Source organism: Pollachius pollachius (assembly GCF_949987615.1).
Source record: "Pollachius pollachius genome assembly, chromosome: 5".
In the NCBI taxonomy this organism is placed as follows: domain Eukaryota; kingdom Metazoa; phylum Chordata; class Actinopteri; order Gadiformes; family Gadidae; genus Pollachius; species Pollachius pollachius.
In genome coordinates this window covers 25,793,024-25,811,001 of record NC_136938.1, presented here as the reverse complement: position 1 = coordinate 25,811,001, position 17,978 = coordinate 25,793,024, and the positions used below count along the sequence as shown (strand labels likewise).

The window sequence follows — 17,978 nt, the reverse complement described above, 5'->3', positions numbered from 1 at the left end:
GACTAATTATGTGGGTGTATTAGCATGCTGAAATGTCTTAGCTCTGGGATTGACGCAATGGGTACCAATAAGCCACTGCAGGCTTTGTAACATAATATGCTTTCCTGGGTCCACCTATAACTAGAGCTTATTGTGTTATGCTTAGGGTTCATTACCAATGGATTAAGACAAATAACGCCCCACTGTCTTAAGACTGTAGTAAACAGTAGAAATGCAAACAATTGGGTCTCCTGCTGTTGCTACCATTCACAATCGAGTGGCTTCATTCATTAATATTGCATCACGCCAGAATGGGGTATTCACCCATTGCAGTGTTAACTTTATGGGTTTTAACGAGACCATCATTGCAGGGTTAGCGAGCCAAGCATATACTCGATGGAGGTGGTGGGATTGATGGCTCCGCCTTTGGCACCTGCTTCCAGCTATTGACAGCTGCTGAGAAAACGCTGGTTCCAAGAGCATTTGAGCACTAGCATTTAGATTGTAAACACATGTAGCCACGCCGCTTTTTCTCACAGTGGGATCCAGAAAGGCTCTGTCAAAAGTATTGCATCTGACGGCTGCACTTTATGGGCAAAGGGAGGTCTGCGTAGGTGTCTGTGGAGGAAGAGACACAGCCAAATGAGGGCTAGTGGCCGCAGCCAATCTAATGGCTATAGTGATTTATATCTACATTTAGCTTTTATGACGCTTTTATCCAAAGCGAGATACAATAAGAACATTTGTCAGAAGAATGAGAAACACCAAAGTGTTGCAGCTGGTACAGTAAAGATTTTCATAGAAAGTGTCAAGCACTGATAATCGCTAGGTTAACTCATTCCCCGTTTACAACAAAGATAGCTAGGATAAGATGCTACACAATACTAAGAACTATTTTTAAGTGCCAGTGCATATTAGACTTAATTGCTATCAAGCTCAACTTCTAATATGGTCTGGTAGGTAACAATACGATTAGTTATGACATTAACAGGAGTAAAGAAGTAATATCCAAACGATTATGGGAGTTTGAAATTATCCAATTTTCCTTGTATCCAATACACACCTAACAAATTGAAGCCCAAACACAGATTCAAACCACATAATTAATACTTATGCCATAAAATTTAAGTCATTTGACATAATGTCCCTTACCGAGGGAGCTCGGAGTTAGATTAATCCTAATTAAAGAGACATGACAATATAATGTATCATAAGAATGAAAGGCCCAATGGGAAGCTATTTGCCAGGATAATAATCATACTTGCAAGTGGTCGCAACCAATTAAAAACCGCCAGCAAGAACAACATAGTCAACGTACACCTTAACATACAGCTAAGTGGTGATTTCCTTCTCCGGAGGCAGGCATTTCTCACACCGGCTGCCAATTGAATAGCTACCTCAGCATTTCCGAGGCCTTGTTATCCATCTCATTACCCTTCCGAGTCCCCTTTGCCAGCTTGCGAGGTGGAGAACCCAGCTACAGTAAAATACAGAGAGAGAGACAGCCCCTAGTACGGAGACCAAGGTGAGACAGTGGTTCCTCCACTTGAATCTTTATCTGGTGTGTGGATGTCAAACAGAAACAAAGCCACAGCTGGCAACTGCTATCACAATCCATCCTTGTACAAAAGGATTTCCACACAAGACTCCCACGAGGTACAGAAAGTAGGCCTTGCTGCAAAGGCATTGTTCAACTCGAGAGCAGGTGTGTCCCTGCATGGATGCAGGTTTCTCTATGTATCATCAGTGGAACACCGGACAAAAATTGCAGACATTCTAGGCCATTTGGGGAAAAGCACTGAAGAAATACACATTTACAAGGGGAATGTTTGTAAAACCCCAGAACAGACACAAAACAGTGTTTCACGGTTTTATCCTAATAAGGTATAACACATAGATTTCCCATTAAGGCCATGAGACTCAACTCACATAAACAAACTCCGATACCAGTCGAATTTCAAATGGAACTGCAACATCGCGACAGGGACACATTTAAGGATTCGCAGTCTCTGGGAAAGCGAGTCAGTGGAGGGCATTTCTGTGTTCCTGCGGCCCAAACACGGTGCCTCACGATGGGCCCAGGAATGCCACTCATCTCTGCCATGTCGTGGGGCCTGCTAAAAATACAATGCAAACTAAATACTGACACCGGTGTGACACACATTACATAAAGCCCATAAATATAGGGCAGCCTCCTCCCACCTTCGCCTGTCTCCGCTCTGCCTCCTACTCGGGTGGTTCACAGGAAGCCAGCGCCACTGGGTCACCACAGACACACCGGAGGTGGAGGGGGGAAAGTTAGAAGACATTCCCTGGATGTTTTTTTTCTCCGTAGTTTTGATTGCACTCCAGGGCGCTTTTCCGGGAGAACCGGAATTTCAACACAGCGTTCACGAAAGGCTTTTGAATATTTACAAGAGAGAGAAAATGGGAGAATGAAATTGTCCTTCTTATACTTTAAAGGATCTCCCTCATAGCCAACCTATGATTATCATTATGTCCTTTATTGAAACAAATAGTCTCATTGAGATGGAGATCTCCTTTTCAAGGGGGACCAGTGTACAAATAAACACAAGCACAGGTTTGACCAGATAAGCACTGCGGTCCATACATATGTATGTACAAAACCGAAAGCAAAACCGTACAATTACGACCAATCAAATGTTAAAGGAAGGCGAATGTGTTTCATGTCTGGCTATAAAACATTCAGCAGAGCATCACAGACGGATCATAACTGAATAGGAAATGACCGTATCTCATTGTAAGCAAAGCAGAGCTAATCCAAAATATCTTAGTTGCGGGCTGTCCTACTTCTCTGTGGCCGATTAAACAATCGAAGAGGGCTTGCCCGGTCTGCAGAACAACACCCAGGGAGGAGACACAACTGATTCTGGACCCTCTCAACCCCGCCCCCTCCCTCATGCTTTTCTAAAAGGTCATCATAGTTTTTTGCAGGATTCCAGCAGCAGTATTGTAAATATTTATGATTTTTGGTCAATTATTTACAACCCTGTCTTTTATGCTGCTACAAATGCTCTGAGCTCGAACTCGCCAGAGGTTTCACGGTCCATTTGCTCCGTCCAAAATAAGGAGGATGCTTAGCCATCGTTTCATGAATTGGCTGCATGTGTAGTGGATCACAAAGCAAAGCAAAGCCCTTTTTATTGTCACCGTTTTTCAAGTCAAGTCTTGAATCGACTTCAATTGGATCAAGTAGTGTGTGCAGGGGAGTGTGTGAGAACATTCATTACACCATGGAAGCGGAGGCTGAGGGAGTGATGGGGCCTCAGAAAAAACCTCTAACTCTTACCACATGAGAGGCCTGGAGCCAGCACCTCCTAAACCCCACGACCCGGACGCCCCGGTCCTACCCAGCACGGGGCCAGATCCTCGTAGGTCCGGGTCTGGAGAACCTGACCCTCCGCCGAGTGGGTCTTCCACACACACACAGGTTCGCCACGGACAACATGACCAGAGGTCAGCTGCACGGGCAAACCTCACCCAGCTGTGTAAAGATCAAGGGGGCCGAGGGTGCGGAGGGGAACCAATGAAAGTGGGGTGGTTCCAGAGCACCGGCAGTGGCTGAGGCGGTGTCGCTGGCTCCAGATCAAAGGGGGTTTGTATCCAGCAGAGAGACAGCGGAGGCAGGCCGGACACGTGGAGCAGGTTTAGAGGAATGTGCTGAAGAACCCAAACACGAGCCAGGAGGACGGCTCGCCGGCCAGCCGAGCATCTGCTTCCAGTTAGACCCGAGGAGGGACGCATGGATCCCCTGGTTTGCTTTGGGTTTCTTTACACCGTTGAGTCATATTGGGAGGGAACCAGGCCTCATTCCTTGGGAAATTAACTGTTTGTTTTCCGTGGAGAACGAATGGGAGATCCCTGCACCCATTGACCTGGGTTACCTCTCAGCACGGCAGGGTTTTTGAACATGTTTCTGTTGCTGGACGGTAACATTGAATAGTGATACGTTATTAACACGGGATATTCCCCTGGTCTTTTGACACTTACATTTAAAATAGGCTTATGCATTTGACTACACCGACATGCCAATGAAAACTAAAACGTTTGAAGAGTAATTTCGGACAAAGTTTGTGCTGTGCACTGTGATTGGTCTGGTTAAAAATGCCAGACTAATTAGAACATGCACAATAGAAAACTAAAACGCCTTTTGGCAAATGAAATGCTGACGAGAGGAAGGGGGAATACGCTTGGTGTGTATAAATCTCTGGGAAGCAGAGAAATGTGGTGGTCATTTTGCGGATATATTAGCAGGCTACTGCCTACCCCAGCGGTTTGTCTTTGATACATTTTGCAAAATTAACAGGCTAGCAGTGAACGAAGCTAATGCGGTAGCGATGACATGCTACTCCATCTGACACTACATCAAAAAGCTCAAGTGTAATTAGCTTATAATTACAATACTATTTGAAAAAGATTTTAATTTACCGAGAAACTTTCGGCCACTCTCAACACAAAACGTTCAGATCAATGTGATTGTGTGGCCCGGGTTTTTACTGGTTAATTAAAACAAATCTAGCTTACTATGACGGAGGGCGAGGCTGCTGTTCACCAGAGCGTGATAAAGGTCCGCAGCACTAGTGGAGCCCGTCACTCCTTAAACAGGACGTCAATGGGTATGTTGGTGCAGGGGAACAAACGGGGGGGGGGGGGGGGGGGGGGGGGGGGTTTCGGACAGACGGATTCAAGTTAGGAAATTGTGGGAAATGGAAGCTGCTTGTACCGTAACTTAATAAAATAACATAATACATTTCAATCTATGTCACATTTCTAACCGTCTTCAAAAGTTGCAGAGACAGGACAGTTTGAAACACAAAAGTTTGAAAATGTCTCAAAACGCATTCAAGAAAGCGCCAACGTCAGCAGAACTTACAAAGCGACACCCCCAGTAGAGGATTTTGACATTGAGTTAAATTGATCACACGTATTAGCCCGACTGTTACTGTTCTGACAGTGAGTGACGGTGGTCGAACCAACACACCTACTCTATCATGTTATGATTCCCATGATAGCCGGGTAGAGGAAGCGTCCACGGTGGATAGACAGAAAGCAATGCATGCATTGTTCAGCTTGACCTCGTTTTACAAAGGGCCTCTCCCGTTGGAACCTGGCCGGTTCAATTAAGTGACATTCAAGTTCAGAGGTCGCTCTCCTCTAATGAGAGGAAGTATGAGGAGCTTCTGTGAGCATGCTATTACTTGGCACAGTATCCTAAGGTCATTGGCATAGATGATCCTCATTAATGTAGTTTTTTTGGCTTTACAATTATTCTCAAAGGCTGTTCTTTCAAGTTTAATTCCATAACAGGGCGGAGGTTATGAGCATAATTAGGCTATGTGCTAGCATTAAAAACTAAAAAAACAATAGTAAAAACGGCATTAGTAAAAACAAATGCCGTAACAGACATTAAACACTGGCATAAACGTCCAGGCTTTTCATTCACAAGGAAAATATTTGTGTATTTTCTCACATCCGCAAGGTGAAACATTTCTGCTCCAAAATAAATAAATCATTCTGAAGCACCTTCCTCCGAGGGCTATATGGAGTACTATAGGGAGCAGGCGGAATTACAAGACTGTGTTTGAGAGACCACCCAGCCTCATTCATCTACACACACATTCACACCTGAGGACCGCCAAAAGCAATCACCCTCCGAGTGTAACCTTGGCTGGATTATAGAATAGATTCACTGTTGTCTGCAATCTGGTGCACAGATTGGAACAGCAATCTTCAGTGATGTTGTGTTTTACATTGACTTCGACATTCTGGTTTATTTAGACGGAGAGATTCGATTTCTTTGTTTATATACATCTACTGACTTGGTGAATGTATATACATTAGCACTAGCGTGAAGGTCAGAAATCTCTTGAAACACACTAATCGAAGAATTCCAACAAAAAGACCAAACCTTCCCCCAATCCCTATTAGTTTCTTTCTGAAGTGATATAATGCTCTCTAACCGTCCATGCCATCACCCATTTCACGGGGTTGTGCATTAACCCTTAAAACACGGAACTTCGGTGGTGAGACCGGGTTTTGTTTTACTGATCTGTGAGAGGAGCTGTGAGACGTGGCTCTGGACAGTATCGTGAGGGGACCGGCCTCGGCCTGCTAAAGATATCCTCTCCACCCCCGGTATCCCCAACGGGCCAGGAGCCTGTTGAATCCTCCTCCTCACGTCACTAAATACAGTGGTGGAACCGGGGCTAATTAGTGTTTATGGACCTGATTCCCTGGGACTGTATAATACTGTGCAGAGTGGTTTCCTTCTATTATTTTGAAGAGGAGGATTGTTGTTTGTCCTTTCTATGTAATTGTAACATAAAGGCCTTAAACTGTCTATCTATTAGTCTATGAGACTATCTGTACGTCACAACTCATACGTTTATTATTAATTATGCACTTGAGAGGCAGCAGCAACAGTGTGAATTATTTGCTGTGATGTCTACATCTTATCCTAGCTATCTTTGTTGTATACAGGGAATGGTTTAACCTGACAGTTGTGAGTGCTTGGCAGGCACTTTGTTCTATGAACATCCTTAGTGTTCTGACAGCGATATATTCTTGTTTCTCTTTCTTCTGACAAATGTACTTATTGTAAGTCACTTTGGATAAACGTGACTTCTAAAAGCCCTAAATGGGAGTGTCAATGTAATTTTCACTTCAAGTGAACATAAAACACAACACTAACACTTTCTGGCAGGGTGGTTCACAGTCTCCGTGCTCTGGGTGAAGATAGGGCATTATTGGTTTCACAGCAGAAACACATGTGAGATCTGTTGAAGCGTTTGACGGCCAAACGTGTCACATGAGACGCACTCAGCCCTCAGCCAGATGGTTAAAACAGTTGGATGGCAGGCTTCAACCTTTAGGGTACTGTTAGGTCAGGAGGTAGGAAGTGTTATTGGGTGGACCCGGAATGTTCTGGCAGCTGGACAGCAACAGTTTCACTTTGAACTTTTACTGGCGGAAGTCAAGCATAGATCTTGGTTCTGGATGCAGACCTGGCTCAATTGACCTGCTCATTTTATATATTGACTTTATTCTGTCCGAAACAACAACTAAGTTTCTTAATTTGGAAAATAAGACTATAACTGGCTTTTCCTTTTTGCTCAGCTGAGGTGAGCTGAAATGACAGGGTTGTGAATATTTTGGTGGCATGTGATCTGACCAGACATGCTTCTCCAGTGTGTCACAACTAAATGCATGACTGACATTTTTGTGAAGATGGCTCCCGACGCAATCCCCCAAGAACCACTCAGTTAAATTTAGCCTCAAATGTCAGATGACAATTTAGGCTACACTGGCCATGGAAATTACTTGATTTCCATGCTAACGTTTCAAAAGTGACACCGACATTCAATCAGAACTTCTGCACGAATACTCGGTGATTCTCTCTGACCTACAAGACCCACCACAATCAAAACAACCCGATTGGTCACACACACAGACACACAGACTCACACACACACACACACACACACACACACACACACCCACACACACACTCAGCCACAGACAAGTATGCACTAATACACACACACACACACACACACACACACACACACACACACACACACTCAGACACAGACAAGTATGCACTAATGCACACACACACACACACACGCCCACGCGCACACACACACACACACACACACACACACACACACACACACACACACACACACACACACACACACAGGCTGTCAGACGGGACAGATTTAACCTCCGTTTCCAAATAACCCGTCTCCGTCAGGGGAGCGCAGTTATTTTTAGCCGCAGTTCACTGGACAGACAAGGGCATTATCATAGTGGCGACGTAGGACGGCGTGTGTCCCACTTGTTTACGTTGCATTGCCGCACGCTGAACTGAATCTACACGGATTAAGGAGCGATTGCAAAACAACCTGTGGCACATGCGTGGCGGAGGCGATCCGAGGGTAAAGCGAGGCATGGCATTCACCGTGTCCAGTCCGATCGTCCTTTACGCGCACGTCACCAACTGCACTGAAACCGAGTCGTGTCTGGCACCAATACACCATCTATTGTGCGGTCAACACGCCTCGGTGCGCGCGTCCAGCTCCGAGAAACCCCAACACACAGCTGTGAAGTGAATCCCCATGCAGCCACTAACGGTACAATCCGGTCATACTCACACACCCCTCGTGCAAGATGAAATCAGTCCTCGGACGCCTTGTGTCGATGAGTCCCTCCTTAACACTGGTCCATGTCAGTGATGACCAGAAGATAAGCAATGACAATGTGTCTCCCTGTCTGTCTGTCCCGTCTCTCAGCGCGCCACCGTGCCGGCTGTGCGCCTCGCCGCCATCTTGGTGTGATGGGAATCCTCCTCCCCGCTGCACCGCTTCATGACTGGCATTGCGTTTGCATCACTTTTTCTTCTTCCTCTAAGGGGAGCCCACAGGCGGCGGCACGCAGCAGACACACGCATACCACAGGAATGACGGTCAACAAATGATGTTGCTTACCTTCTTTTGCCTTTGCAGAAAAAAACACTATTGTTGCATAGTGTCAAAAATGTTATATATTATGCATATCAGCCTATTACGTATTGTAGCATATTGTGGCAGATATTCAACCTTGGCTAGTGTTGGAATTATTTTACTGTTATAAGCATACACACACGCATGCACGCGCACTCACGCACATACACACTCTAGTCAGTGGAAAGTGCCTATTGAGGATGCCTCTTTGTTTGTCATTGACAGTGTAATAGCCAACTGTGCAGTCAATATTGCACTCCAGTTTTTAAACATTGTGTTAGGTTACTACCATATACTACAGGTCTATAACAAAGGAATATTACGCGTAGTTTCTTATCTCACCACATGTTGACTTCTAGCTCTCGACTGCCATCCGGTGGATGCTTCTGGCAAGCACATCACTTTAATTTAGACTGATTCGATATTGGTTCTGGCCACGAAGGGGGAAGTACTGGAGTGTTCCCAAATGAGTTCTATCGAGTACTATGTTGGTATCCATCTACCACGGTTAGACAAATTGTAGTAGCCTATGTGTGTGTGTGTGTGTGTGTGTGTGTATGTGTGTGTGTGTGTGTGTGTGTGTGTGTGTGTGTGTGGGTGTGTGTGTGTGTGTGTGTGTGTGTGTGTGTGTGTGTGTGTGTGTGTGTGTGTGTGTGTGTGTGTGTGTTTGTTGTTCTCCCAATATTGACTCTATGCGTCAATGGTGCACAGCCTAACTTGAAAGTCACTTTGCATGCAGCCACCTGTTATCAAGGATTTATGGCTTTGGTGTTTTTCCGGCTCAAAGGTCCACGCAGTCAGAGTGAGGCAGTGTCTGTAGGGGAAACCAAAGACTCATCTGGATTTACTGAGACCAATCCGACCTTCTAAACAAAATGGTGAACTGCAGTGAAAGCACACCGTTTGCCGAGGATTTTGCAAGAGGTAAGATTCAACTCCAGAGAGCACAGAGAACAGCGACGGGTCTCACCGAGAAGTTCAGGAGAAGCTCTGAGACTTTGGCAGTACCGGTTCAATTGAGTTGTTCATCAGAGTTTCCTGAATGTAGAGTCAACAGGGATTCCAATGGGGATTCAACAGACGTTTGTCTTTGTGTGTCTGTGTTTTTGTTGTGCTCAGGGTTGAGCCCTGTCATGCTGGGCTTCCTCATCTTCTTACTGGTCATGTCGCTGTCTACCTGTGCCCTCTTCATGGAGATGTGGGTGTACCTGAGCAGGAAAATCAGCTGCACTCATGTGAAAGACCGCTGTCTCATCGTGCTGTCGCTCTTCCCGGTTAGTAAACAGTACCAGCCAAATGTTCACGGTATATATAATGTATGTATATAAAAGGCTGAGGCAAAGACAGAAAACAGGAATTGTAATTGACGCATATGCATTTCACACTTTGTTATACGGTGGAAGTACAGGTCATTTTGAATGAGGAACACAGTTAGTTTGAAGGAAATGCAGATTCAATATGTCTTAACTTAATGTGTATGTGTGTGTGTGTGTGTGTGTGTGTGTGTGTGTGTGTGTGTGTGTGTGTGTGTGTGTGTGTGCATATGTTGGTGTTTGTGTGGGTGTGTTCATGCATGTGTGTGTGTGTGTGTGTGTCTGCGTGTGTGTGGGTGTGTGTGTTTGTGTGTGTGTTTGTGTGTGTGTTTGTGCATTCATCTGTGCTCTTGTGTGTGCATCCACCTCTGCATGTGTGTGCATGTCTGGGGTCATGTATGAATATGGTTCACTCAGGTCATTGGCATCGCCGCCCAGTTGGGCTTGACTGTCCCGCGGTCGGCCATGCTGGCTGACCTCCTCAGTTCAGCGTGAGTCAGTCATCTCCCTGTTCTACTGAACGATTCTCCCTTATTACGTGAAGGTGTCCTACTTCTTATTGTCTGTGCATTTGCTTTGACGTCTAACATTCAGTTTGAGCACACAATAGGCAGCCTTGTTTCTGTTCAACTGTTATAATCAATCTGTTCTGTCAATTATTCATCCCCACTTGCATTTTGGGACAAAGACAGGATAGTCTGGTGGTGAGAACATTCACTCCCAGCAGAAAGGTCCCAGGTTTCAACATTAATGTCAACAGTTTACCTGTAGGCATTCCTGGAACGTGATGCACCTACCTGCTCTTTAATTGCATGAATAAAGAAGTCTGCTTAATGATGGGGCAGCGCGGCTTAGCTCAGGAGGTAGCCGGAATGTTGCTATTTCTACCCTGGCTCCTCCTTGCTGAGTGTCGAGGTGTCCCTGAGCAAGAGCACCTCACCCTGACTGCTGCCAATGAACTGGCTGTCGCCTTTCATGGTTGACTCTGCCGTCGTTGTCTGAATGTTTGTCTGAACTGTTGTATGTCGTCTTGGATAGAAGCTTCGGCTAAATGCCCTAAATGTTAATGCAAACAGTTGGCACATCACCCTTGCTTTGGAACCAAACTATTCTATTGGCCTTTCAGCAGATTACATGAATGAATTAATGGTAAATTAACTGCAACAGTCATCCATTTATTCACACACCGACGGCGGTGTCAACTATGCAAGGTGACAGCCAGCTCGTCAGGAGCAGTTAGGGTGAGGTGTCTCGCTCAGGGACACCTCGACACTCAGCTAAGAGGAGCTGGGGATTGAACTAGCAACCTTGCGGTTACCAGCCTACCCGCTCTACCTCCTGAGCCACATGCCACCCGTCCATGAGACGTTCCTCTGTGCCGTGTCTGTCCACAGCTACACAGGGATGGCCCTCTTCGCCTTTTTCCACCTGACCGTGGCCTACCTCGGGGGAGAGACGGAGATGCTGGAAAAGCTGCAGAGCGTGGACTGCACTCTGCACGTCGGGCCCTGCTGCTGCTGCTGCTTCTGTCTGCCAAGAACTCCCATGGACCGGCGAGTTACATTTAGGGCATGCTACATGATGCTAAGTACAAGGACGTACAACACACAATAAGTGTGTACATTAAGTGCCAGGACGTACTACACACAATAAGTGTGTACATTAAGTGCCAGGACGTATAACATAGAATAAGTGTGTACATTAAGTGCCAGGACGTATAATATATGAGAAGTGTCTACATTAAGTGCCAGGGCATACAACCTACAATAATTGCATAAGGGGGCAGTTGGGGGGTAGGGAGTAGGTATGCAGAGTCTTGGTTGTGTACGCCATAGGACTCCTGTTTAATGTGCGTGTAAACCCTTTTGTTTTGCAGACGAGCCTACAGCATTTTCAGAAAGTGTGTCTCTCAGACTGTGGTCCTGATTCCCATATTGACCTTCATCATCGCCGTGCTCTGGGCTGATGGGAAGTATTTCCATCAGAAGGTACGACTGACCGCAGATCACAACCACAGGGCTAAATCAGCTTACACTGCTTACATTGGATGTTAACACAATGAACATTTGTCCGGTTGTCTTATTTCGTTTTGATTGTGTTTTCTGACAGGTAGATGTTTACAGTCCGGTGTTCTACCTGAGAACATTAATGACCATCTCCACCTTGCTGTCGTTGTATGCCTTCAACGTCATGGTGAAGACCAGCCTGTGTGTGGCCGACCGGAGGTATCACTTAATGGCCAAGTACCACATTATCCTGGTAGCGGTGGTCATAAACAGCCTGCAGCCGCTTATCATTGAACTACTGACCGGCTACGACGTCATCCCCTGTACAGAGATGATCAACTGGCAGGGCAGGGCCTCAGGTAACATACACTGTACACCTGGTGACTATCAGAGAGAGAGAGAGAGGGAGAGAGAGAGAAAGAGAGAGACAGACAGAGAGAGGGAGAGAGAAGGGAAGAGGGAGGGGGAGGGAGAGGGCGAGAGGGAGAGAGGGAGAGGGGGAGGGAGAGGGTGAGTAATAATAATAATAATAATAATTCATTCATTTTCTATAGCGCTTTTCAGTGACCCAAAGACGCTTACATAAAACATGAAGAGGCAGATGACAATCAGGGGGGACAAGCGGAAGAAAGCACAACACAGAACAGAAGCAAGGTGGAGTGTGATAGTAGATAGGGATAAGGGTGGTTATGGGTAGGGGAGGTCATAGGCTTGGGAAAAGAGGTAGGTTTTTAAACGGGATTTGAATATGGGAAGCGAGGGAGAGTCGCATACAGGTTGGGGGAGAGAGTTCCAGAGTCGGGGTGCTGTTCTTGAGAAGGCTCTGTCACCAAAGGTTTTAAGATTGGATGGCCGGACAGTCAGAGTGAGAGTGGAGGAGGATCTGAGGGTTCAGGAGGGGTGATGGGGGATGAGGAGGTCAGACAGGTAGGGCGGGGCCAGGTGGTGGAGAGCTTTGAAAGTCAGGAGGAGGATTTTGAAGTTGATACGTTGTTTGATGGGGAGCCAGTGGAGAGTGAAGAGAACAGGACTGATGTGTTCACGAGACAGGGTGTGAGTCAGAAGGCGCGCAGCAGAGTTTTGGACCATTTGGAGTCTGTGGAGGGAATGAAAGGTGATGCCAGTGAGGAGGGAGTAGCAGTAGTCAAGACGGGACGAGATGAAGGCGTGGATAAGGGATTCAGCACCAAGGGGGGACAGGCAGTGTTTGATTTTGGCGATGTGGCGGAGGTGGAAGTAGGAGGTCTTTACAATGAAGCTGACATGGGGAACAAAGGAGAGGGTGGGGTCCAGGATAACACCAAGATTGCGGGCCAGGGGGGAGGGAGTGACGGTCGAGGTGTCGATGGTGAGTGAGATGGGTCCAGTTTTTTTTAGAGTGGATTTGGTGCCTATGAGGAGGAGCTCTGCTTTGTCACTTGGTGAGTTTGAGGGAATTGAGGGTCAGCCATGCTTTTATTGTAGAGATGCAGGTTTCGAGTTGGGTGAGGGGAGGATTTTGCGTGGGTTTGCTGGTGATGTAGATCTGGGTGTTGTCAGCGTAGCAATGGAAGTCAAGGTTGAGGTTGCGGATGATGTGACCGAGGGGGAAGAGGTAGCAGATGAAAAGAAGGGGGCCGAGGATTGAGCCCTGAGGGACCCCCTGCGTGACAGGACAGAGGGTGGATGTGCGGCCAGAGAGCGAGACGAACTGTTGCCTGTCGGTGAGGTAGGAGGTGAGCCAGTCAAGTGCAGTGCCCTCAACACCCTGTTGACGCAGCCTTTTAAGGAGGATGGAATGGTTGACCGTATCAAAGGCTGCGCTGAGGTCAAGTAAAAGCAGGATGTTGAGGGCACCGGAGTCTGCAGAGGTGAGGAGATCGTGAGCGACTTTGACCAGGGCAGTTTCGGTGCTGTGAAGTGGGCGGAAGCCAGACTGAAGGGGTTCATAGAGTTTGTTTGACTGGAGGTGGGTGCGGAGTTGGGCGGCGACAATGCGTTCCAGTATTTTGGAGAGGAACGGCAGGTTGGAGATGGGGCGGTAGTTGGAGAGGTCGGCAGGATCAAGGGGGTGAGAATGGGGGTGATGGAGGCAAGTTAGTAGACGGAGGGAACATGACCAAGGGATGGAGACTGATTGAAGAGGGTGGTGAGGTGGGGGGTGAGGACAGGGAGGCAAGCCTTGGTTAGAGTCGTTGGAAGGGGGTCTAGACAGCAGTTGGTTGTCTTGGACGCAGTGATGATGTCCAAGATGTGGGAGGAGTCAACAGGGGAGAAGGTAGTGAGAGGAGGGGAGGGCGGGTGATCGGGGGGGGAGGGCGGCAGTCAGGGAGCTGTTGATTTGGGAGATCTTATTGTTAAAGGCGAGGAGGAAAGAGTTACAGAGGTCAGGTGAGGAGGCTGGATGAGTGAGAGAGGGAGAGAGGGAGAGGGAGGAAGGTGGAGAGAGAGAAGGCAAGAGTGAGGTAGAGGGAGAGAGAGAGAGAGAGAGAGAAAGAGTGGCTACTTTAAACCTCTTTCACACATAGCTCTCGGAAAAATAATCGGGATAACATTCAGGCTGGACATAATTACCACGGCACTGACGTCAGATCATTAAGGCAACATATGAACCTACAACGATTCTTTCTATAATATTTTTTTACATTTTAATACTAATTTATTCGAGCCCATGAAGTGCCTCCTGTGCTTGTCTCCACAGAGTTCAACAACATGGCCAAGGTGCTTGAAGCCTTCATCCTGATGCTGACAGCCAGGGTGTACTACCGTAAACCCTACCCCCTCGTGGACACAGAACTCCTGGCCTTCGACAACTCTCTGCTCTTCATCCAATAAGCACTCCACACCACTCCACATTGTAAAACACACGCTGGCCGGATTGAAGCATGTTGGAGGCTTTCAAATGTCCATATATGCAAATGCCGTTTTTTGTTATTGTATAATAATTGCATGATCTCTATTTGTGTGTGTCCCTCACAAACTTTGTAAAGAAATCCCCTCAACACTCTCTGATCAAATCTGTGAATGCCTTAAATCTGCACAATGTAACCTTCTCACTTCAGTCTTCAGTTTTATTCCACATTGTTTCTCCACAGAAAGAATTGATTTAGCAAAAACATTTGAGTCTCGTGGATCTTCGTGATGCACTGCATGCTTTTGACCAAAAACGAGTCCTTCAGTTAAATAGTGAAACTAACTCGCAAATTTTAGCACTTTTGTCTGTGGTTTCAACCAAATGTGATTGATGTTACATAGTGTAGGTTTACAATTAATCTTTTGAGTTTTATGTTTGCTGTGCCCCTTTATATAGTGATGTTACATGCTATTGTTGTGATTTTTTAACTCATACTAACTCTGCTACGACACACAACAAAACCACTAACACAGGAATCCTCCATCTGACCCCATCCCTGTGTTAAGAAACTCAGCAGCACTCTTATTCCCAGGGATTCCCAGGGACGTTTCTATCTTTTAGTCGTGCAAGAACCGGCGTAAGTCCCCCAAGCCACCAGGGGGAGCCCCTCTAAAACATGTACAAATTCATTAACCTTTTTTTCGTGTCACAGACTTCAGTGATTCGATCCTCAAATCAATCTCAAAATGTGTTAAAATTTAGCTTTTGTGCAACAGTTTTTCTCAACCCGGCTTGAGTGTCGGTTTGGATTAAAGTTTATTTTTAATGAATAATATAAATACAGTATTCTCAAAGCAGGATTGTTAACATGCTCTGATCTACTCACCCGGATTATCCCAGTCGGGATGACTGGTGGCCTATCTTCAGGACTCTGTGTCACTAGGCTCCACGCTGTAACACAAGCTGTTTGTACACACGCACACACACACCCACACCCACACATACTCGCACACACACACCCACACGCATTCACACACACACACACACACACACACAAACACACACACACCCACACACACACACACACACAACCACTCACATACACTCTCACACACACACACACACACACATACACACTCACGCACACATAAACACACACACTCACACAGACCCAAACAAAGACACACACGTACACACACCAGCAAAAACACTCGCACACATACATGCACACATACACCGCGCACACACACAAACACACACACACACACACACACATGTTCAAAGACAGAAACGTACACACGCACACACACGTAGAGAGAGTTACCGGAATTCCTCTCCTGGACTATTGATTTACTTTTTCTTTTCTTTTTTTCCTGTATCTATGAACGTTTACATGACTAACGAGAGGGACACACTAGCCTCTCCGAATGATTCCTCCGCTCCCGGCATTAGAGGTCAGGAAGCGGGCCGGATGCCCGCCGGCAGCAGCAGATAGATTACCCCGGCAGGGGCAAGAGGAACGGAAAGAGCTGACTGGTGATCGGGAGCTACACAGGCTGGCTGTCTTGTGACTGCTGCCGGTGGCGGTTGATACAGAGAAGTGTGAGAGGGGGTCAAACCAATCAGGCCTGATTAAAAACATTGAACGCGGCTTGCTCGTTTCACTGGTCCGAGCGAAACATATGGTAGCCAACTGAAATAACACCACAGGATAACCCTCCAGATTCAGGGTTAGGGTTAGGGTTTTGCTCTCTCTCTCCCGCTGAAGACTATATATCTTCTCCCCGCCCTCTCTTTACACTGTCTCTCTCCCTCTGTGGACTGTATATATCCTCCCCGCTCTCTCTCACACAGTCTATCGTTATCTGGTGTCTCGTTCTGAGGTAAAGGATGGATTTTGCGGGAAGCCGGGCCGGCCAGCATAAATAACCATCCCCTGTGGAAAGGCGATACACTGGCTCTTATATACAGGCCATAGATCTGGGGCCTGAAGCCGATATGCATCCCGGTCTTCCAGCTTGTTAATGGTTATTCTGGGATGGCACCACACGCTGTGCCCGAGTGGTCAGGGTTTGAGCGTGGTCGCATTCACCTGAGTGCTTGCTGTGTTCATGCCTGCTGTCTGTGTGTGTGTGTGTCGATGTGTATGTGTGTGTTTGTGTGTGTGTGTGTGTGGGGGGGGGGGTTTGTTCGTGCATACGCACATCAGTGTGTGTCTGTGTGTGCGTCCGTGTGCGCACGTGTTTGTATGTGTGTCACGTGTGTGTGTGTGTGTGTGTGTGTCTGTGTCAGTGTGTGTGTCAGTGAGTGTGTTTGTGCATGCATACATGTGTGTGTGTGTGCGCGCATGTTTGTATGTGTGCACTTGTATGTGTTTGTGTCAGTGAGTGTGTATGATGTGTTCATGTATGCGTTTATGTATATGTGTCTGAATGTACGTGTGTGTGAGCACGTGTTTGTATGTATGCGCTTGTGTGTGTGTGTGTGCGTGTGTGTGCGTGTGTGTGTGGCTAACCGGGACACACTACACAGTATGTTGGCATTTAATGACAGCATGCATGTAACTACTCTCCTAAGAGTGTGTGCTATTGTATTCGCTTCAGAGAGAATGCAAGTCACTTCCGCTCCTCCAACATGAATGCGACGCTGTCCAGGGCACACAGCTATCATGATACATTAATCGAATCCAGGCCAAAGCCCCCACAATACCATGCATTATACTTTGGTTTCCCGGTCAATGAGTCACACTAATGTCCTCTCGTCACCGGATGTCTGGACGATCCAGCTGGGTACCTCGACTGAAACGCAAGTCCAAGGGATCTACGTTACAGGGAAAATAAGATCCAAATCTTCATCATTTCGTGTCTTATCCGATGGCTATCATTCTGAGGCGTTCTAGTGCGGCACGGGGCGGAGAACCATACACAGCAGCGGTAGAGCTGGCAGACTGCTGATAGGAATCAATGGCTAGAAGTGGAACCAGTGGAGCCAGAGTCTTCCCACTGATTCAATTTAGCCTCTCTGTTTTTCACAAGCTCATCCAACACACTCTCACTTAGACACAACACTACACACCGTCCGTCCGGCCCCCTGACTCTCCCTCTCACGTACCTGCTGTACACGCAGACACGGCGCTCTCCCCTCCTACTCAATCATTGTCTCTCTCTGTCTGCTTTTCTCTCTCTCTCCCTCTCTCTCTCTCTCTCTCTCCCTCTCTCTCTCACTCACATACCTGCTGCACATGCAGACACCAGACTCTACTCACGCCAGACGCATCCATCCCTGTCTCTTTCCGGCTGTCTATTTTTCCTCTGCCTCTCTC

The 17,978-nt window shown here is 46.9% G+C and overlaps 2 protein-coding genes across 2 annotated transcripts in view; one reads left to right on the top strand and one right to left on the bottom strand.

Moving 5' to 3' along the window:
- Window positions 1–8,207, bottom strand: part of LOC307076142 (C-myc promoter-binding protein-like) — a 57,235-nt gene extending 49,028 nt beyond the window's left edge. Inside the window, exon 1 of the mRNA XM_079737026.1 lies at window positions 8,161–8,207. The gene's annotated coding sequence lies outside the window, so the exon portion shown is untranslated. The remainder of the gene's footprint in view (window positions 1–8,160) is intronic.
- A 1,172-nt stretch (window positions 8,208–9,379) lies between these two features.
- Window positions 9,380–14,637, top strand: LOC307076329 (organic solute transporter subunit alpha-like; the record flags this gene model as incomplete). The annotated part of the gene is made up of 7 exons (XM_079737273.1): window positions 9,380–9,428; window positions 9,624–9,778; window positions 10,235–10,308; window positions 11,212–11,370; window positions 11,694–11,805; window positions 11,927–12,182; window positions 14,504–14,637. The coding sequence occupies 7 exons, from the start codon at window positions 9,380–9,382 to the stop codon at window positions 14,635–14,637; spliced, it is 939 nt and encodes a 312-aa protein (XP_079593399.1).
- Window positions 14,638–17,978: the final 3,341 nt, after the last annotated feature.